This window comes from Microchirus variegatus, assembly GCF_963457635.1.
Source record: "Microchirus variegatus genome assembly, chromosome: 6".
Taxonomy (NCBI): Eukaryota; Metazoa; Chordata; class Actinopteri; order Pleuronectiformes; family Soleidae; genus Microchirus; species Microchirus variegatus.
The window spans coordinates 21,350,319-21,374,097 of NC_139807.1; the positions used below are offsets into that span (position 1 = coordinate 21,350,319).

General features: G+C 41.2%; 1 protein-coding gene across 1 annotated transcript; it reads right to left on the reverse strand.

Moving 5' to 3' along the window:
- Positions 1-896: 896 nt before the first annotated feature.
- rnf44 (ring finger protein 44) lies at positions 897-23,238 on the reverse strand. Its single transcript, XM_083891678.1, has 10 exons — positions 23,129-23,238; positions 9,220-9,442; positions 8,891-9,058; positions 7,256-7,429; positions 7,019-7,180; positions 3,476-3,591; positions 2,132-2,219; positions 1,584-1,705; positions 1,399-1,498; positions 897-1,296 (listed from the first exon to the last, which is right to left on the reverse strand). Exons 1-10 carry the CDS (start codon positions 23,233-23,235, stop codon positions 1,234-1,236), a joined length of 1,323 nt encoding a protein of 440 aa, XP_083747804.1. The 5' UTR covers positions 23,236-23,238; the 3' UTR covers positions 897-1,233.
- Positions 23,239-23,779: the final 541 nt, after the last annotated feature.

The following is a 23,779-nucleotide window of genomic DNA, read 5'->3' on the forward strand; positions in this document are numbered from 1 at the left end:
AAACTTGCCACTCACTGCACATATTGCTTTCTGCACAGGCCTCCAGAGCTCTATGGCGACAGCGTAGCCTTCAGGCGCCAACTCCCACCCTTTAATGCAGTCAGTGTGGAAACAACATGCAGGTCTTCCCTCATGGCGCTTTCTGAATAAGCAAGCACTTCTTTTAGTTTGCGTCTTTGTCTTTTCTTTTCTTAAAATTTGCTAATTTTGGTAGCAATGCTTGGTTAAAATATTGCTAGTCTGAATCAACAGTTCATGCAAATCCTAGCATGCTGCCCTGTATCCAGTGGTTACACAATGCGTTGGGTCTGTGGACAGGACAATCATACACACACAATATGCACACACACGCGCAGACACAGACTTGCCAGAGGAACAATGCTGATGTGGCTGTAGCACTTGTGCAGTTATGCCAGATGACCTCAAAAAAAAAAAAAGACGCAGTCCATTAATCCACAATTGCTTTTGTACAGATCTGTGTCCCAGAGTGGATTATCTGGGTTAAAAGATAACCCACAGTTGCGCATCCCGTAACCTTAGGTTTAACAGAATCTGCATTTAACCACAGCAAGGTCACACTTTAACAAAAGCTTTGGCAAAAATAATAATAAAAAACAAATCAGGGATAAAACAGTTGAAATGATCAATATATTATTGCAGAACATACATTAACAAGTGAATTTGCCCAACACCTTACACAATCATGCATCTGTGACGGTTAGACGTCACCTTCCACACACCCCATGTTGGCGTGTTCCTATTAATTATCTGCTAATTTCACAAGGTGTCCAGCTTACGATCCTCCACACTCTTGATTTGCCTCTTCCAAACGCAGGACGCTCGCAATTCACAAACACCACGACCTAATCCATTTCGGAAAAATTAAACCCTGTAAACAAAAGCAGCAAATGATGCATTGCAGGTGGGAATCTTTGGAATCTGCAAAGTGGGGGCAGAGAAAAAACTGGCTGGCGATCCCAGAACTCTGGCTCTAGGCTGCGATAGGCAGTGGGTTTCATGAGACTCAGACCATGAAGCACAGCAGAGGTACAACAGGCTCCAGAAACAATCCTGGATTGCTTATCATTTTAGGAAAGGGGGGAGGGTAGGAGTAGTGGGTTGGTAAGCTATAATTTACTGGAGGACGCAGGTACAGTGGCAGGTGTCCCCAGCTTTGGGGCAGACTCTGGAGTGTGCAGGGTTCCAGTTCAGCACTCAGCTCAAAGAAAGTTCTCACTCCACCTCCCGGTGAACGTCCGAGGCATCAGCTCGACAGATGGGACAAGTGCGATTGGTCTGGAGTGAAACACAAACAACAAAGTGTTAAACAAACAAAAAAAATGCCAGCCACTGTGTAATACAGTGCTCACATGTGAGAGCTTGAATGGTTTAACTTACCTTTAACCATTTATCTACACACTTGGCGTGGAATTCATGGTTACAGGGTAATACCCGAAGTAGCTGCCTACACTCAAAGTCACTAAAGCACACAACACACCTGGGAGGAAGAGAGGAAACTGTTACCATGATATACATTAAGTATATATACACAGATTGATTACAGAGGTGAGGAAGACACTTACAGCGTTTGTTCAGATAAATGATTCTCTGAGTTGAATCTGTAGGAAGGGAGTTGCTCTATATCTGCTTTTGTGAGTCCACGTGGTTTTGCTTCACCCAACCTCTCAGCCAGATTGAGTAATGCCTACACACACACACACACACACACAATTACTTTTTCATTACTTGAGAAATACCATGAAGCATCAGCATGTCCTCTACAGACAAATTAACAACCACTGGCAGGTTTCAGTGATTCACTGCCTGCTGACGGTGACAACAGCAGGGGGGTCGCATTCGTTCTTCATCTTCTTTTGGCTTCTCCCCGTCACGGGGTCACCACAGTGGATGATCCGCATATTTCATTTGCCCGGGATTTTTACATCAGGTTTATCCAGGCTAGGAACTGGCTATACGCAAATGCTCCCTACCATTTTGCCTACCAGAGCCCGTTTTTAGATAAAGATGAAGGATTCCACATACAAATATTGTTACATTATTTCTGTTCACAAGGACCAAACAGAGGCCTAATGTGACCTTACTTTTGTTTTCTTCTGCCCGCTGCACTGACCTCATAGTTCTCCATCTCAATATCATCCACATCCAGGTCTAGACTGATGGCCGGGCCCACTGCTGTTGGAGGCACAGGAAGCATCGACCTGAGCAGAGAAAGGGAGACGTGAGCTATTGAGCAAACTGTGGCTCAGATTACAAGGAGTATGTTTTCTGCAAAGACTTGTAATGAACTTGCAAGTCTTTGCTTCTAATATTATTTTACATTTCTACTAAATAGATTACCAAGTTTTAATAGACATTCATCTTCTCAACGGTGAAATCTCTTTAATTGGTAGGTGGGCTGTGGCCTGTGCTTGATGGTTATTTTAGTACTATTCCTAATGAAAACACAACAAAACACAGTACATACTGTACTGTACCAAACTGAACCATTCAACTCAATAGAAAGATGGTGTGATCACTGATTCCTTTTTAAAAAGCAGAGGTGGAAAAGCCTAAGATGCATCACTCTTCAACCAGACCCGGCTGCAGAAAAACATTTAAGGGGAGCATTACATTTTTTCAGGGGGGCAAACTTTGTCAACCTACAATTTATTTGCTTCAGGGTGAACAATATGGCTCTGCGAGCACTCCTACAGTGCGGAGAAATCATTTTGCGCTTACTAAAAAGGGGCAGTTCATCACAAAATCTAAAATCTAAGAAAAAAAATGAATGAGTGCGTGAGTGAGTGAGTGAGTGAGTGTTACACTGCTCGGTGCAGCTTCTTGTGCTCCCTAGCTGCTGTAGCTACCTCTCCTAGCATGAATTTTTACGCCAGTGTTACTGTTGACTTTGGTGCTTCCATTTCTAGTAGAAGTGAATGGCACTGCTTCCTGCTCACTCCAGTTCAAGTGGTCACTTCTTGTCCGAGTACTTTTTTTTATTTTATTTTTTTAAATGACGGATATCCATTTTGAACACACAGCTAACTAGCGACTCTATGAGCAACTGTGACCATAAACGTCAAGTGCCAACAGCGTACTCATCTCATCGGTGACCCGCCCCCACCACCTGTAATTGGCCAGCATGTTGCCTTTGTTCGTTGGTTGGATTGGTTGAATTGTATGATCGACAAACCAAGACAGAAATAATAGAGAGCTGGCCACTCCGATGTAAAAAACAAAACCGAAACAAAATAAACAGCTTCCAGCCATAGACTGTATATAAAAACCCCAGGGGCGGGCACGGCCACCCAATGCCCGCCCATGCCGCCGGGACTGTCTTCAACCAAACTCAGCAGCAGTTTTCTGACACACGTAGAACAATATAATTAACTAACTTTTTACATCCATGTCAATAACTACAGGAATGACAGTTTGTGTGTATTTACAGCAGGGTCACTTTACTGCAGGTACTCACAGGAAGTAGGGGAGGAAGCCTGGGTAATAAGAAGGAGGGGGTGGAGGAGGGGGGAGAGGTTGCTGCAACCGGTATCTCTGTCCGCTTACTCGTCGGGGCAACATGTGGGGATATGGCTGCAGAGAAACACACAAAGGAATTATATAAAACACAAGTCTGTGATTTAAGTGAAAAATATATTATTGCCCTGTGTAAATGGAAAGTTCAACTGTTTTATTACAAATATTAAAAAAAAGTAGTTTAACTGCACATTGGACTGTGCCATTTTATATCAGAATTTTTTTATGTGACGAAGATAAATGCTGTGTCGCAATAAAACAAAGATATAAAGTTATGACTGTCTGATCACTGGTGAAGTGGGGTCCACAGCTCATTGCGTCCACAACAACACAAGCATGGATGAAAACCACAATCCTCAGTTTCATGTAGAAAAGGTGAGATAAACTAGCAGGTCTGGCAGCGGCTGCAGAAAGGTGACGGGTTTAATCCGATTTATTTTTCAGGTGAGTTAACGTAACGAAAATGGAGCTCAAAGGAACAAGGGCCCCTGTGATGTGATCACCTCCGCAAACTCACATACACTCCACAAACCAAAGCTGCTGCTGCCTCCCTGTGGTAATAGACTTTAGGTCATCAGCTCATGGGAAAAGTAAAGCCTAGTACTAGTTGGAACAATACAATATTAGAAGAAACTACAGAAACTACAACTACAAATACACCGTGCTGCTCCAAGTGAAAGAGACAGGTGATGACGACATAAATGAGAGGCTTGCTCAGAGTCACACTGTAGGTGAATGTGAAGCCAACTTCAGTGATGTGATGCGAGGAAGATGTTTAAGCCTGGTTTATACTCGCCGTAGTGTAGTTTATAGCTGCCGTAGAGTGTCAACAATGGCATCATATCCTGTGTTGCGCCGGGCACGTGAGCTCCAAAAAGACCTCTGAATTTTCTAACTTTGTCGGCTTGTACACTCATTTGTATGATTCTTCTGTCCGAGAGCACCGAGGCACATGACCTTATATTCATGGAAGGAGATTGTTACAACGTTACAAAAAGATGATCGCTTTGTGAAGGGCAAAATACGAGCCCATAGAAAGAGTGGTGACCCAGAGGGAAAAGCCCTCCCGGTGATTCTGGTGGATTATGGGATGTTTGTCCTAATACTTGAAACACAGAAAGACGGACAGTCATCGAGACCAATATAAGCGATATGCGGAAAGTTGTTGTTTACTAGTGTTGCTCGGCAGCGGACATTTACCGCCAGTACAAGTTGAATATTTTGGTTGTAGTCCCTCTGCCGTTGCGGCGAATACTGCAACTAACAACGCACTGAACGTGCTGAGTATAAACGCCTCCGTACATACTTGTATGGTCACGCGCCGCCTGTGGAGCACCGCGGCAGGGCGTCGTGTGAGTATAAACAAGGCTTTACCCGAAGCGAATCGTGTCTGTTGGTATACAACTTAAAACTAACTTCACTGCGGTGCATAACCGATGCTTGTAACGTAATGCTTGCACAACGTGGTTTGTTTGTAGACAGTCCTTTTCTCATTCTCATCATAGTTTGCGCTCAATACAAGATAATCCCACACTTAAACAGACTTAAACGAAGACGGTGCCTCATCAAACTCAAGTCTCGTTCACTCGCCATTTTTCTGCGGCATGAGCAGCCCATGGCACTGAGTGCAGCACTGCACTCATGTCTCCGCTCCTGAGTGAATCTAGTCGAACGGCATACTGAACGGTTCGGTAAAAATACCGAATACCGTTGGATCCCTATAATGTATGCATATTTGTTCCATGTAGGGCTGCAACTGACAATTATTTTCATTACCGATTAAATTGTTGATTATTTTCTGGAATAATTGAGTATTTGTTTGGTCCGTTAAATGTCAGTAATCAGAGATCACCGTTTATCAAACCTTGAAATAATGATTAAAACTGAAATTATTCAGTTTCAATTATTTCTTATATTATATTGAGCAAAGAAACCAAGAAAATATCCATATTTAAGAAGGTGAAAAAAACAGAAAACTAGTTTTAATCATTATTAATTATTTAATTAATCGATTACCAAAATAGTTAACAATCAATTTAGTAATCGAATAATAATCAAACAATCGTTGCAGCCCAAGTGCCATGTACAGTATGTCACTGTAGGGCGGAGCGATATGGCTGAAAAGCATTTCACGATATAACTACTTCATGTTGATAGATATTGATAATTATTGATAATTTTTCATGACGTAAATTCACTTTAACACTTTTATTCTAAATTCATAAACTTTCCTCTTATTTTAATCAGTTAATTCAGTTATCAATCAGATAATCAGACACAGGCTCTGTGATAAGCCACAGCCTCAGTTGTGTTTTTATAACGTTCATATTTTGTTATCATACGGCACTGTTGCAGAGTACCTCAACAGTGCGGTCTACGTATCTCCACATGTAGCGGCAATTGATGTTGATAGCCACATCGTACAGCGTGTGCAATCCAGGGGACCGACGAATGTGGTTCAATAAGTTTGATAATAAGTAATAAGCTCTTGGTGGGTACGGTCGTCTGGCGTAATTTGTAGACGACACTGGCGTGACTGTGGTTGGACTTTAAGTAACCAAAAAAGCTTGTTCTCGCCTCTGCTCACTCAATGTTCACATGCTGATGTTGTGAAACATGGGGAAGATAAAAGTGCAACCAAACTTGACTGTTCAGTGATTGGCTATTTGACTGCCACTCCAGAGTCTCTGACCACTCTACAGGCTGCAAGCATGGTAGCAACTTGGTTACGAGGGAGGTACTGAGTACTGAGCAACCAAACCTGCTTCATCCATTTCTCAAGCAATTTTCAGTTTTTCCTAATGAAGATGAGTGACTTCGAACTTCCTATTGAACTTTTTACTATTTATATCACGGAAGTGTCTATCGCGATACATATCGTTATTGTTTTTCGAGCTGAAACAATTAATTGATTATTAATCTATTTTTCTATTATTTTCTTCATTTCTTTGCTCCACATAACAACAAAATCATTAAAACTGAATCATTTTGGTTGGTGACAAACAGAACATTGCCATTTCCAGGTTTGACAAACACTGATCAACGGTTTTTAAAAAATTTTGGACCAAACATTGAGAAAATAATTGAGATCAATTGATTGAAAAAATAATCGTTAGTTGCAGCTCTAATTGTATTATCTCCCAGCACTCTATCAAGGAAATATAACGAAAATATCCATGCTACGGCACATGTGTGTACAGTTAATAACTGCCATGTTCATCGGCCAGAAACAAAGAGCTGATTTGTAAGGTATTTAAGAAACATTATGAAGAATATGAAATGTTTTGATAATTCTGATTCTGCCATAGAAGGCAAAATAAAAACTGAAATGCATTTTAGCAATTAATTCATAGTTACAGTTATCTGTGTTTAACAGTTAACAATTGGCTTTATTGACAGTTGGCTTAATTCACCCCTGATATCAAACTAATTAAACAGTATATTTCAATGACAAATAGGGGTCCAAAGGTTGTTTTTGACTTACCACTCCGAAGGGAAGCTCCTGATGCAGAGGCTCTTGAGGAAGGTACTGCAAGGGCAGAGAAGGAGGCAGCGCTGGTGGGTGAAGAGAAGGAGGGTAGGAGAAGGTCCCTAATGGGTGCTGGTCCCCTCTTAGGTCAACTTCATTCTCTAACCTCTGTAGAGGCTGACATGAGAGGGAAAATAATTGCCATTAAGACTCAGAAGATACACATACATGTTACATAAATGTGTCACTCACCATGCGTGGGTGCTGAGGCTGTAAAGGGACAAACTGGCTCAAAGGAGTAAGGTGCGGAGGCTGGTGGGGGGGCACAGATGGGGTCGGGTGCAATACAAAATGTTCGCTGGAGATCAGCGGTGGAAAGGCTTGATAAGACACTGGCATATGTTGCATGGTACATGCCTGTATGAGCTGAGGGAGGAAAAAAAATAAAGAAAGGACAACAATGTAAACACGTCAATTATTTATTTCAAAATCAGTTCAATATCTTCCTAACCAAAGTAAATTAGCTTATTTCAATTAACAGTAAGGTAGTTAACAATGATAGCATGTTGTATGGACTTAAACGCAACAAAACAAAACACATACTGCTACCCATGTTATGATCATGAACTCTCTCCGTTTCCACAAATGACAAACTAAATGTCACAATAACAGAATTACTGTTGCTGATATTGCAGCGTTTCCCAGATTCGATCTTTCTTAAGGACTTAAGAAGGCTCTTAAGAAGGAATGGCTAACAAGGAGCGCTAAGATACGGGTGTTTCCCAGACGCGTTCTTAACTGCCTTCTTAGGAGAACCGTAAGATCAAGCCAAAGAAGCTTCTTAAGAAGCTCTTAACGAGAGCTGTTCACCACGGTGGTGCTGAAACTGAATCAATCGATGCCAGGCAAATCGATCACCCACCGCTTTATCAGCGCATAAGTCACACACAGCGCCCCGTGTTCCCCCCACACAGGTGCAATTAGACTCAGGGGCGCCTGCAGGAATTAATGCTATTGTACGCACGCCCATCAACGTTACACAGCCCTATAAAGGCTAAGTTACCTTTAGATTTGTTCTAGCGTGCCGTTAACATATGGCGTTTTGACAAGCACACCAGTTGTCTACCTTGTTATTGCCCATCTGGAATAACTCATCTAGCTTAACTGCGTCCATCCTCCATCTTTTCTATTGTCATTGTTTATAAGAACTTGCGATATCCATGATGAGTACTGAGTTAGTGGATTAGCACGCTATAGTGGAGAAGATGTCCCCCTCCAGCCCATGTGGCCTGCGTGACTGGCACAGGGTTGTTGATGGGTTTTTTTATGTGTAGTACTATAAACTCATAAAAACATAAACGTGTAATTCAATAACAGTTTTTTCTTCTCTACTATTAGCCTACGTTTCTTGCGCCAGTGGTCCACAGCTATGAGCGCATTTCAACATTGAAAATTGTTTTATTATTTCAAAAAGTGGAGGATATAAATTTCCCTGATGCGGCTTGATCACTGTAGCCTAGAAATCTAGACGCCCCTAGCGGCCGGCTATGATCACTGAACATTTGATCGCTAAGAAGGCTGTTAAGAGTGGGTCAGCTCGATCTTACGTTTCCTTCTTAGTGAAAGATCTTCTTAAGCTTAGAGCGACTCTGGGAAACACGTTCTTCTTTCACAGCATTCTTAAGAGCGCTCCAAAGAAGATATTAGCGTTAAGAGCTTCTTAACGAATCTGGGAAAAGCGGACAATAACTGTGCCAACACAGAGACTACATTACAAATCGTTCATAGCAGCAGTTTCTCAAGTCATAAACGGTGACAGAGTGCATGGCTGGTATGGTGTGCTACATAGTTGCCACTGACATTTGAGCTCTTCCTTTTCAAACTCACAGGAGGAGGAAGGCAGCAGAGCAGAGAGAGCTGTCCGCTGAACATTACCGAGCATGCTGGGAGCTGCTGAGTGTTGCACCCTGGAAGGGGCTGCCCGGTGTGAATGGGAAACCCGTGGGTCGTCACCGTCGTAACAGTGTATGATATTGGAACTGATCCCTGGTGCATCTTTCAAGGAGAGTGGGAGGGGAGAGGGGGTGACTCCACAGTGTAAAACAGAAGCTTATTTGCATATCTTATATTAATTCTGCACATTTTGGTCAGACAAAATCAGAAGTCATATGAAATAAGTGTGATTATTTACCACCAGGCTGTTCTGGCTCTCTTACCTGCTCATGTAGATCCACCATGATGGGACTCTGCTGGGACAGGTGAGCAGCAGGGTGAAGCATGTGTGGTGCTGTGCTGGTGTGGCTGTATTGTCTGGATTCATCTAAAGGAACCTGTTGATGATGCTGGGAGAAAAGCAGGTGATGGAAGTTCTCATCCTGGACCAGGGAAGTGTGCAGCACAGGTCTGTCTCTTCTCCCCCACTGGCGTCTCACTGGTGTGCTACACAATAACATAGAGAACAATTAATCACTGGCAGAGAATTGTGGGCTGAAATATGTGCCACCAGAAACTGAATTTGAATCATTTATATTTGAATTTGAATAGCTAAACTTGAATAATTGCATTAAAAAAACTGAATTTGAATCATTTATATTTGAATTTGATTTGCTAAACTTGAATAATTGCATTATAAATCTGAATTTGAATCACATAATTTGAATTTGAATTCTTTAATTTGAATTATTGCATTGAAAAACTGAATCTGAATAGTGTAATTTGAAATTGTATTGTTTAATTTGAATTATTGCATTGAAAAACTGAATCTGAATAGTATAATTTGAAATTGAATTTTTCAAATTCAACACTCCATATATCTTTGTATTCAGTTCTCAAAATTCAGATTCAAATTACTGTGACAGACATGCAGGTAGTTCAAGGATGAAGGAAAAACAATCGAGCACAGATATAGGATCTGCCGGCTTGGCGTTGATAACAACTGCCACGAACGGTTTCCTAACCACTGGCTGAAGCTGTATCCCACTGGTAAGTTTCACTTTACGTTAGTTTGTTTACCCCAAAAAAACAAATTTAAAAAATTGCTGGGCATGCGGAGCTTTTGAAAATTTGAGGTAAAAATGGGGCATTCTGAGGCTTTTTTAAAGACCATCATGGTGACTCATGAAGTGAGGGTAAGTAACTCAAAATGGAAAAAAACGAAATTAATTGTTATGCCAATTCTCTAACATTGTATTTTAATCTAATTGTGTTGCTATGGCTGGGACTGTGTGTACTGACATCACTTAAGTCAAGGCATTGCAATTCTAGAAGATGCCCCTCATCTGGTGCGGGCCTTTTTTTTCCTCCACACCGCCTCTGCTGACTCTGCTCTTCTCTCTCTCCTGCATTGTGCGCAGCTACAAGGGGGCTCTGCATATCCAACGCAGAATGGATAATTTCTCTATGCGCAGTTACAGTTAGGTCCATAAATATTTGGAATGAAACAAACAAGATGTGCTTTAACTGCACACTTTCAGCTTTAATTTGAGGGCATTTACATCCAAATCAAGTGAACGGTGTAGGAATTACAACACTTTCTATATGTGCCTCCCAATTTTTAGGGGACCAAAAGTAATTGGACAATTGCCTGAAACGCTATTTCATGGACAATTGTGGGCTATTCCTTCATTATTTCATCTTCAATGACACAGGTAAAAGTTCTGGGGCCGTATTTATCAAGCGTCTTAGAGTGCCCTAAAGTCCTGAGAATTTGTGAAATTTAGTCCTACTCTCAAACTTAAGAATAAAAGCTATTCATCAACTTTCTTAAGTCTAAGAATCACTCCTACTCTCCCAGATATTTAAGAGACCTCCAGAGGTGTCTTAAGTGGTTAGGAGTTGCCAGCAGGGGATGGCACTGAGGTGAGAAGGATGTCCTGGCTTTGTTATATGACGAGCAGCTGATCAAACGGCAGGGGCACCGATTTATGTTTTTGCTGGTGGGTTCTCATCATCGTGCTTGCATGATTGTTGCTATTTTGACACACGCACATTCGTCTCATAGTAAAAGACATTAGATCAATTAACAGCAGTGGCCGCAATGAACGCACGCACGCACACGGACACGATCTCTTTCACAAACATAGTCTACACACAAGGATTTTAATGTCAATTATGCAACCCTAACGCAAAAGACTGAAGAAGAAAAAAGAAAAATCTACAACCCAACACCAGAGCCTGGATTGAACAGCATAGCTACCGTAACGCCCATAAATATTTGTCGATGTCCAAATATTTATGGACCTAACTGTATATCCACACATCCATATATGACATGATCTTTATGATGAGGATCGAGTACAGCAATGAAATACAGGGGATCCAAGTAAAACATGTTGACAGATTCTCAAGAGCGCACTTTTCATTGTTTTCACTCCGGTCTCAATCTAAAAGACCATTTCGCTAGTTAACTGCTCAAAAGGAGAGAGAGAAGAGAGTTCTGCAGCGGGGAGTTCATAATCTGTGCTGCGCTGCTGCGAAGTTTAGCTTGTGCGCAAAGAGACTTTCCAGCATTTAATAAGTGCTGGCCGCAGTTTTTGCGTGCGTCATCACAACATCGTTTCGGTGGTTACCGGGTGAAAACGAGAAGAAAAAATAGGGCGTCTACAGGGCGTCCTGCCTAAAAGTAGGGCGTCTAATTTCTTATTATTTTCAGTGCAGTACAGTCCAGGCATTAGTGCTGGGCGGTATGACCAAAAATATATGTCACGGTATTTTTCAAAATTCGAACGGTTTCACTGTATTTTTTTTTCAGGTGAGAACAGAACTACTGCAGTAGATTAACTATGGTCTATTTTACTGTCATGAATACACAGAAAAAAACACAAATATTAAAATATATTCTCATAGTATTTGCATCGTGCATCTGGGGTGCGTTTCATCTGCTGCATCTGGGGGCTTTCAATCAGCCAGACTGTCAGGTGATGACAGCAGGCGTCAATAACAGGACACACTAGTAGGGATGCACCGATTAATCGGCCAGTGATCGGAACCGGCCGATTTTCACGTGATCGGCCGAAATCGGTGACCGGCCGATCAGACAGAATATTCCCATTTAAATAAGCCGATCAAAATGCACCCGCATCGCGCAGCATCGGCAACACACGTGCACGCGGCTACACGCACATGTACTAGAGTGTAGGGCTGGGCGATATACCGGTTCACACTGAATACCGTTTTTATTTCGTTATGATATGAATTTTTAATATACGGCCGTACCGGTGTATTTGATTACACAACATCCGCACGGCCGCGCCGCTGCCGTCTGCTTTGCGAGTGAGCGCGCGCTCTGCATGTAAACATTTCATTCATGTTTATATATTTGTTTCAATCACTGAACGAAGCCTGTCATATTTAAGACAAGAGTCAGGACCTTAAATCACTTGCACAAAACTTTTGATCAGCATTTGTTTGTTTGTCATTTAAACCTGTGTGCGCAAAGAGCGCGAGGCATTGTTGGCACGGGGCGGGAGAGAGAGAGAGCGAGCGAGCGAGAGAGAGAGAGAGAGAGAGTGAGGTCATTTACTTATTTGTGTGTATGTACTATGTTGTGAAATATGTTTAAACTTAAATAAACTACACATACAGGTAGTGATTTGTTTTTGTATTTTTAGTTGGATATTGGATGTTAACAACATGGTTCCATAACACTGCACTTTTAAGATGTGTGTGAATATTCCACAGCATTATTTAGTTCTATTTTATAGTGGTAATCTGTTCAAAAAGTCACACTTTAAGTTATTATGTTCCATGGTAGCATGTTGAAATGTATCATGACAATTGTTTTTGTATTTTTATATATACTTCTATTATATAGTGATTCGTTTTGTATTTTTAGTTGGATATTGGATGTGAACTGATTGTATTTCTATGTCTATTAAGGAGAAAAGATGCAAAAATATATATATTTCTGTATGCTGAAAAGTGGTTTCAAAAATTGAAATCGGAATCGGCTAAAATCGGTATCGGCAGGTCAAACTTCTTGAAAAATCGGTAATCGGAATCGGCCCCAAAAATGGCAATTGGTGCATCCCTACACACTAGTACAACAAGACATAACTACCTGTATATGTAGTTTATTTAAGTTTAAACATATTTCATAACATATAAGTAAATTAAATGATGACCAAGAGCGCAGATGTCTCTCGCTCTCTCTCTCGCCCGCCCCTCGCGCTCTCTGCGCACACAGGTTTAAATGAGCAACAAAGTGATTTAAGGTCCTGACTCTTGTCCCAAATATGACAGGCTTCATTCAGTGATTGAAACAAATATATAAACACAACGAAACGTTTATACGCAGAGCGCGCACACTGGCAAAGCAGACAGCCGCAGCGCGGCACAGCTTTCCGAACATATCACGAAAATATAAACCTCGAACTTCCCATAACGGGCCATCGACTCTGTTGAACACCGCGGTTATATCCTGTTTGCAGTGAGTGTTGACTGACATCTTCTCCCTTGCACCTGCGGGTGGAGAGACTGCAGCTCTACGGCTGTGGCGGGCCAGCGCAGCCGCTGAGGATGCGCGGACGCGCGTTTGAGCAAAAACAGAATCACATATAGGCTGCTATAGTAACTTGACAGCAGCTGAGACGCTGTGACATAGATGTGTGTGTGTGTAACTGCTGTTTTGAATCATCAGCTGCTACAGTCTGCAGCTTTTTTCTCTCCCTCTTGCACCGTTCTTCCTCATTGTCACTGCGGGCCGCACTTACATGAAACTTTGATATCAAGTGGGGGGCCACAAAATATGGTACGCGGGCCGCATGTCTGAGACTACTGCCTTAGCTGAAGCAGCCGGATAGATCGATAGGAGTTTGTCAGCCTCTCATCTGCTAACTGGTAATATAATTCTGTCTTTAAGCGGCGATGCGTTGTGTTGTTGTAAATCACACACCGGCCGCTTAAAGCTCAGCTGTAACTGCAGTGTAAACAAACGCACACTCGCGCTTCAAAACTAGCTACAGGGACTTCCTGCAAGATGGCGGGTGGAAAATCACAAAGAACTTAACCAATTCTTCCCTGACCCTCTTTTTGGAGTCCCTGACCAAACTAAATAGAGTAAACCTCCGCAGTTACAAGCTCTATCTGGATTATCTTGGTATCAAAATACAGATAACACTTGTGAGATTCCACCAGAGGAATAAGTTTCACTGTAGATGCCACTGTGTCAGAGGTAATGTACATGGAACACAGCATAACTGAAGGATTTTTTTCTCTCGCCTAAAAAAATATTGCATTTTAAAGTAAATATCACCTTTAAAATATGCAACAGGAGCTTAAAAACACATGGAGGTCATGTAACAACATGTGGAAATGAGCTATGCAAAGTCTGATGCTGCTGAAATGAAGCAGAGTGAAATTATAGTGGTTTTTGTAAAGAGATGTCTGGGCGTTCTCTCTTTTGGCACAGCTTGGCACCATCTGTGCCATTTGAGATTTCTTAGGTACCAAATTATTAAAAACCCATTAAATGTTATTTATATGTCACTACAGGTCTAAAAAGAACGTATTTTGAAAAAAAAAAAAGAAAAAGTATGATAACTCGCTGTAAATCGATGCTCCCTGTGCGGTGCGTAATAACAACTATGTGACTCAGCAGCGTCTTCTGTTACACAACACCATAGCTCTGGCTTACCTTGGTCAATTAGGGTGATTGACAGCTCGTTTTAAACCTCTAAACCGGTAAAATCAGACCCGGTCTCCAAATGCATGTGAATCACTTCATTAGCGAGTCAAAAGGACATAAATGCATATGACGCATTTGTGCGCATCTTCGCCCTTCTCTAATCAGAATGATCTAATGTCGCTCTGTAATGATCAATCAGACCGGGATTGGTTCCCAAAGCATGCTGGAAAGTGTAGTTCTTCATTAGGAGTGATTTTGTTCCGGTGGAAATAACTTGTTTTGATAAACGGCAAAGGTAAGACAACATTTCTGCTTGTATTTCTTGAAAGTCAGTTGTTGTTTTGCTCTTATTTTAGGGCTGGATTCGTGAATCTTGGTCGTAGAGTGATAAAAATGGTACCGATGGAATCTGTAGATTCTCCGCTGTCTAGTCGACACGTGTTTTTTTTGTTTACATAATCACGCCGACACTCCGGTGCCGCTTTTCAATGTGTGCGCTGTGACGTTTTTTTACCGCTCCTGCTGTTTGATCCATCTGTGTTTTAACTGTGTTTCGTGAACATAAGAACATTTATATGAGCTTTTGGCTGAGTTTCTGACCTTTCTGTGGGTATGCAGCATGTCTGTGTTTGTTAAAGTTAGATATGGTTTTATGACGCTTTTGTCGCTGCGTCTGACGCTGCCCCCTGCCCTGAGGGAAACCGTGAAGAAGAGGTTAAGGAGCAGACTCAAGACTCACGACTGTACTCCATCCTCGTCATAAAGATCATTATTCTTATGTAGGGATAAAACAAGTAGAGAAAAGATCCAGTCTGCTTTAGATCAAATCAAAATCTAATGAGCGCTTGGAGACGCAGGAGCAACGGACGGCGCAGGAGAGGGAGAAGAGAACAGCGCATGGGCGGTGCGCAGAAATAAAAGGGCTGTCTGCACCAGATGAGGCAGATGAGGGGGCACAACCACATTTATACAGTGGCAAGAAAAGTATGTGAACCTTTTGGAAATTGAAGGTTTTCTGAATAAATTTGTCATAAAATGTGATTTGATCTTCATCTAAGTCAAGGGTATTGACAAACATAATGTGTCTAAATATAATAACACAAAAAGAAATTTCATGTCTTTATTGAGAACAACCAAAAAACCTCATAGTGTTTGTGGAAAAAGTATGTGAACCCTTGAGTTAATGACCTCAAAAAAGCTAGTTGGAGTCAGGTTTTAGCACACCTGGAGCCTCGTTAAGATAATAAGGTTGGAGGTGTGGACTACAGCTACTTTGACTGATGAAAACCTCTCAAACTTTTGGAGTTTGCTCTTTACAAGAAGAGTGCGCTTATGTGAGCCTTGGCTCGCCAAAAAGAGTTTTCAGAGGATCTACGATCAAAAATTGTTCATTTACACAAAGCTGGCAAGGGTTTCAAAGTTATTTCAAAGACTTTAGAAGTTCACCAGTCTACAGTTAGGCAAATAATCTACAAATGGAGACGCTTTGGGACTGTTGCTACTCTACCAAGAAGTGGGCGCCCAGTCAAAATTACACCAAGAGCACAACGAAGACTGATCAATGAGTTAATGAAACAACCCCGAATGACAGCCAAAGATTTAAAGTCTTCATTGGAACTGGCTAATATCTCTGTTCATGAGTCTACAATACGTAAAACATTGAACAAGCAGGGTATCCATGGCAAGACACCACGAAGGAAGCCACTGCTTACTAAAAAGAACATTGCTGCATGCCTGAAGTTTGCAAAAGAGCACATTGACACTCCACAGTGTTTATTGGCAAAATGTTTTGTGGACTGATGAAACTAAGATTGAACTGTTTGGGAAAAACACACAGCACTACATATGGCGTAGAAAGGGCATGGCGTATCATCATGAAAACATCATCCCAACCGTTAAGTATGGTGGAGGAAACATCATGATTTGGGCCTGCTTTGCTTCATCAGGGCCTGGCCAACATGCAATCATTGAGGGGAAGATGAATTCCCAAGTATATCAGACAATTCTTCAGGATAATGTGAGAATATCTGTACGTCAGCTGAAACTGTGTAGAAGGTGGGTGATGCAACAGGACAACGACCCAAAACACCAGAGCAAGTCCACAACAGAATGGCTTCAGAAAAACAAAATCTGCCTTTTGGAGTGGCCAAGTCAGAGCCCAGACCTCAACCCAACAGAGATACTATGGATTGACTTGAAGAGGGCCATACACATGAGACGTCCAAAGAATATGACAGAGCTAAAGCAGTTCTGCCAGGAAGAATGGGCTAAAATTACCCCTCAACGATGTGCGGGTCTGATCCACAGCTATAGGAAGCGCCTGGTTGAAGTTATTGCTTCCAATGGGGGGTCAACCAGTTATTAATTCCAAGGGCTCTCATACTTTTTCCACAAACACTATGAGGTTTTTTAGTTGTTCTCAATAAAGACATGAAAGATCAAAATTGTTTGTGTGTTATTATATTAGACTCATTATGTTTGTCAATACCCTTGAATAAGATAAAGATCAGATCACATTTTATGACAAATTTATTCAGAAAACCATGAAATTCCAAATGGTTCACATACTTTTTCTTGCCACTGTATTTATGTTGCTTTATCTAACTTTTAAATGAGTAGCAAAGTATTAAAGTAAAAAATTGTTGCATCGAGATGCATCGATAATCGGTTTAGAATCGAATCGTTGACCTCTGAATCGTAATCTAATCGAATCATGAGGGAGAGAGAGATTCCCACCCCTAGACAGCGGAGAAGGAGGAGCTGGTAGAAAAAAAAGCGGTGCCACGTCCGTGATTTGGACGTGGTTTGGCTTTAAAAAGTCAGACGTGGAGCAGAAAAAAGTTATTTGCAAGATGTGTGGAGCAAGTGTGACCGCCAACCAAGGTAACACGGGCAATTTGTTTTTAGGTAGGTTTGCGTCAGTCATTGGGGGGAGTTGTTTTATGCGTCCTTACCGGGGTTGTTTTATAAATTTCTGTCGGAAAAACAAACAATACGCTTGCACAGAATAGCAATGAGAGTATGCTCATGTCGCGAAAGCACATTGCGCCGTTGCATAATAATAAAGTTGTCTGTTGTCAGATCCTCTACTATTCATTTTGAATTGGCGTATTGATTCATCTTTAGTATTCTTTTGAATTGAATTCTTTATTTGGGTACCATTAGCAGATATGAGATTAAAATGTGATTAATTAGATTAATTAATTACAAATCCTGTAATTAATTAGATAAAAAAATGTGATTGCCTGACAGCCCTAATTCTGATTCATTTATTTAATCTGTTATCACATAACTGAATAGTAATTTTATGTTTTGTTGGAAGAGATGTCTGATGCTCTGTGGATTAAACAAAGTGCTTTTTCATACACATGGAAAAGAAAGAGAGAAGAGGCAGGCTGAGCTACACCTGCCTCCTCACAGGCTCATCACTGAAACACCAACAAGGTGACGACAACAGATGATACATCGAGAAGGCCATATCACAGGTCCTGAAAGCAGATAAAAAGACCAGACATCTGGTACCTGTTTGGCAGGACATTGATGTTTGGGAATCTGTGAACAAGACCCTCAGCCCTCTAATGGAGTTCACCGATGCACTGTCTTTGGAGGAGTATGTCAGTGTATCATACCTCAAACCTGTACTTCATCTGCTGAACAATACAGTCTTGCTCACTCTGAGGATGACACAGACCTGACAAAACACATGAAGATGGCCATCCTCCAGTATCTTAATGATAAGTACTCTGACCCTGCTACCAGTGACCTGCTGGACATGGCCTCCTCTGTTGATCCACGCTTTAAGGACTCATACATAGCTGAAGACAGAAAGGACTACATCAAGACCAGAGCAGCAGCAGAAATTCAAGCACTGCTTATGATGCAAGCTGAAGCTGTACCTGCCACAGAGTCACCCCCACAAACAAGCACTGCAGCTGCTGGTGGAGCTGTGGAAAGAGAGGCTAAGAAGTTGAAACGAAGTCTGGGCAGTTTTTTCAAGAAAGCGTCCACTCAGCCTGGCCCAGCTGCTCTCTCTGACCGAGATGCTATTGAAGTGGAGATAAAAAGCTACCTGCAGTCAGTGGAGGCTGATGGAGAAGCTAACCCACTAGAGTGGTGGAGGCTGCACCAGGCAAATTTTCCAAGGGTGGCAAACCTTGCGAAGAAATATCTTTGCATTCCTGCCACCAGTGCCCCATCAGAGAGGGCATTTAGCACTGGTGGCAACATTGTCACATGCCACGGGTCTGCATTAAAGCCAGAGACTGTGGACAAGCTTGTGTTCCTGGCCAACAACCTATAAAAGAGGATGTGAACCTGGGAAGCAAGTGAACTGGAGACTGGAGTAAACACTAAAGTTCAGTGTTTGTGTTTGCAGCTTGTGAGTTTAATTTGAAATATGCTGCTTTTTGTTTTTTGGGGGTTTTTTACTGAAAAGATGCTAAGTGTACTGTAAGTGTTTCTCTTTTTAAAAAATATATTGTTCAGTGACACTTGCACTACAGAACATAAGCCTGTTCTGTGTACTTGAAGTAGTGTTATTTAGAATTTAATTTTTGTGTTCTTTAAGTTGTGGAAAATTTATTTGGTAACTTTTGCAGTTTGGATTACAGAAAAAACCCTTATTGTTGGCAAACAAAGTTCAGTGTTTGCAGCTCGATTCTAATTTGAAATATGCGGCTTTTTGTTTTTTACAGAAAATATGCTAAGTTTACTTTAAGTGTTTCCCTTTAAAAATATCTGCAGCTGCAACTTGAGAAATCAATGTTCAGTGACAATTTTACACACCAGAACAAAAGCCTGTTCTGTGTACTTGAAGTAGTGTTATTTAGAATCTTTTTTATTTTTGTGTTCTTTAAAATTTGGAAAAGTTAATGTTTGGTAACTTTTGCACTATTTTGGATTACAGAACCTTTTCACGGTTTTTGCCATTTGCCTTATAGAAAACTTCTCTTACTTGAAGTACTGTTTACAATATCCACTTTATTTTTGTATTATTGAATCATTTTGTACCTCTGAAGTCCTATCCTTATCTGCACAATAAATGCTCTACAAATTACATTATATCTTGCTTTTTTTGTTGTTGTTCTTTAAAATCAACTTCAAAAGCACTTGTTATAATTTTTACACTTAAATATATACCGCGATATATACTGTTACCAAAGCTGTTACCGTGATATGAATTTAAGGTCATACCGCCCAGCCCTACTTTAATCATGTGCTCATTTATTAATTAACCTTCAGACTATGATGCAAGTACATAATAGGTTTATGCCGTATGTCTATCAGCCGGAATATCATGGAAGAAGCTTGCTTAGCGAACACAAGTTCACTTACGTTAATGCGTACTTTACGGCAGTAATTGGTGAATTACAGGCAAAGCTGTTATGACCTGTCGATAATAGCGTTTATAATGAATTGTAAACCTCCTTCACTTATCAACTGTGTGATTTGGAGCATATTAATTCAATATTTAAGCTGTAAGAAATCTGTGATGATTTGTTTCAAGTATTTAACTGTGATACATGAGTTATTAAATCACACGCGTGAGTCTGTATGTAGGTTAAACAGGAGTCCAAAATAGGTGCTAACGGAGATAATCGTGATTAGTTGACTAATCGAAAAAATAATCAATTTGTCGACAATAAAAATAATTGTTAGTTGTAGCCTTAGTGCATTATAATATATATATATACATATATATATTCACTTGCCCCCCGCCAGGCTTAGCGTTGCTTGTTTATTTATTTTAAAGGGTAAGGTAACGTGTCAAAATTAGCACGTTAACGCAGGATGATTAATTTGTGGAATTAACGCGTACATTTTTTTAACGCTTTAACAGACTTTATCACTTTCATTGCGCTACAAGACGTGCAGTTTATGAACAGGCAAGGCAGGCAACTGCTTGGGACCCCGAGCCGATAGGGTGGCTCCCGACACTCGGAGACTGAGGGCTGTTTTTACCTAAATGCATCAGTGAGCAGCCGCATCCCCGTCCCCCTTAAACAACAATGGTTGATTTGCAATGACATCTCAGTGGGAAACCTCCCTAACGGGGGCCCCACGTCACCTCACGTTAACCTGTGTGAAGTTATCGTTCTGCAAGTTGTAAATGAAGCTGAAGGAAAATGAAGAGGAGTTATCAATCAGGTAGTGAGACGAGGAAGAAAAAAAAGAGGATGAAGAAAAAAGAAAGAACGATACACAGTTGTAAGTGGCGCTACTGGCGAAGATGATATAATCGTAACATTAACAGTCTTTGTCTAACTAACGGGGACACAGACAGCAGTTAACATTAGCGTCAGAATGCTAGCTGATGCTAACTAGTAGAAGCAGTGCTTCAAAGGTGCTGGTGAGCAATTTCCTGCTGTGGGTTTAGTACCTCCAAGACAACTATTTAACTTCTATACTTTATTTTTTGTTTATAATGTGAGTTATTTACAGTGCAATGTATAATTTTTTTAAAGTTTTTTTTTTTAAAGTTATTTACAGTATTGTATTTTTTCTATTTATTTATATTGTCTTATTATGTGGGTTCTTTACAATGTAATGTTTATTTTTTACTAAGTTTGTATAGGTTTTTTGTTTTTTTAAGTTATTTACAGTATTTTATTGTTCTTTACATTTATATTTTCACATACTTTATTTATCTCTCTGTTCCTACAACAACATAAAGAGAAAATTAGAATTTTTCTGGCATATTTACCAATGGTAATTAATCGTGATTAATCCACAGCTACCTTGTGATTAAACATTAAAAATGTAATCTTTTGACAGCCCTATTTTAAATATATCTTTTTATATAGTTTTTTACCAGAGTGAAGTACAGTGATCCTGACTGGGTGAGAGGCCGTCTTCATTTGTGTAGCGATTGTGTAATGTCGCTCACCCACCCCCGTCCTAAACTTAAGCGCAACCTCGTTCACACTGCACGCACACACACACACACGCTTGGAGGCGCACATCGGTGAGGCGCGCACGATCATCTGAGAGCGCAGAGAGCGTGCACAGCTTCTTTAACCTCCGTGGTTGTGAAATTTACATGTTTGTGACACTTTGACTTTTTTTACTTTTAATTTTTTTGTCGAGGTGCGCGCATGTCGATTGCCGGTCGATTTGTCGACAAAAAAGTCCCATCCCTAATATATATATATAATTTTCCATCTACAATTTATACATTTATACGCTAGTGCAGTGCCCGTAGGAAGTATGTATTCCTATAGTGGGAGCTGAAGAAGATTTTTCAGTTACGGTAATGGTGTGGCTGACAGTCACAACATCTAGCTACGCTAATGCTAATCGAAAATGAAAACATTTGCGTTGTGCCTAATGAGATTGCACAGTGTTTATATTATGTTAGCCCTACGCTAATGCTAATCGTAGCCTTGCTAGCTTACCTTTGGACACAGGTTCACCAAGTTAGCCACAAAGTAATTGCATGCTAATGCAATATAAATATGTGCTCGCGTATTGGACACCTCGTAGTTTCAGTATAACACCTTGTTCTGCGGTGAACCGTGTGAAACCGTGTGTCCTCGAGTTCGATGGTGCTATGGCTAGCGCAAGTCAATGGTACAAGTTAGCATGGCATTAGAAATACTCATACCGACTCCACAGTGCACCCGAGGCAAATCAATTGTAATGGCAGACTATCGATGTACATATCTGTGTCTAACCTTGCAATTTGAAGGATTTATGTCTCAGCAGCAGCAGCGTGTCATACTTCCTATTAGGCTATGGCAGTGGCGGACTGATATCACCTAGCACTTATAAGTTGCCTGTTCTATAATAGTTTGTTTACCTGCTGTCATTGCTACAGACGCAGAGTAGCCTGCAGTGCTAGCTTCTTCAATCTCACAAAATGGCCACTTTTGGAGACTATACTGATACTTTTGAAGACTGATGAGGATTTTCCCCCACCCAAACCCAACCGTACCTGTACGAGCCTGAATATACAGAGGAAGAATTGTGCGAGAGGGACGCTCAAAGGGCAGAACGTGAACGAGCGTCTGTGGAGACCGAGATAGCCCTCCGCTGCTGCTGAGAAAGTAGTCCCTCAAAAATGGATGATTCATGCGATGCAAGGTTAGTTTTGTTTCAAATATTATTCTATCAACACAGATATGTACATCGATAGTCTGCCGTTACAATTGATTTGCCTCGGGTGCACTGTGGAGTCGGTATGAGTGTTTCTAATGCCATGCTAACTTGTACCATTGACTTGTGCTAGCCATAGCACCAGCGAACTCGGCAACTAGAAGAACTGAATGAAATTTCTTGAAAACGTCTCCGTCACACTGGCTTGAGTTGGAAAATAGGTCTTATATCAAAAATTCCTAACTATCCCTTTAATTGCAGCGTTGTAGTGGTAAAATTGTATGTAGAGAAATGATCCAGTCGGATATGGAGAAGCACAAGTCGCAGGAGAGGAAGAACAGTACAGCGCATTGGTGGTGAGCAGAAATCTGTCTGCACCAGATGAGGAAAGACAGCAGACATTTTACCTTCTCCTGAGATGCACTGGGGCGTTGCAGGGCTCTCCAAGGAACCTCCTGGGGTTTAAGGGGGCTGTTGGTGGCAGCCTATTTACTGCTATTTCCCATGGTCGCATTGGTGACGTCGTGCAGACAAGTCACACTCTGGGAAAGGAAACCGTACAGTGGAGGCACGTCTATGTTGCCTCTGATTGTCTCAACCCTGCAATGAAACACAACATTTTTTAACAAATTAGCAAATGTCTTTCTTCGTTTGCTCAAGAGCAACTTAGATCCATCATCAAGAAACTGAGAAAACCATCTAGTCGTTCTTATGGAAAATTACAGCGTAATTAAAACCATAGTTTAGCAATAGAATTGTGCCAGTTGGTGTACAGTTCCAATCACACACCCCAGCGGGATGAGATCAGGGGCCGTATTTATCAAGCGCCTTAGGGCCTGATTTACTAAGATTCCAAATAGAGAGCGTTAAATTGCGTGCACGAGCATAAAGACTGCGCCTGTTACTGGATTACATTTTGCGGGTGAACTACTAAAATTGCGACCGCAATTGACTACAGGCGCAGAAGTGGTTAAGACCGCCATATTTAAATGAGGATTTTGCGCTAGTCAAGGGTTGTCAACATGGAGAAAGAGCAGACTCAACGGAAGCGCAGAATG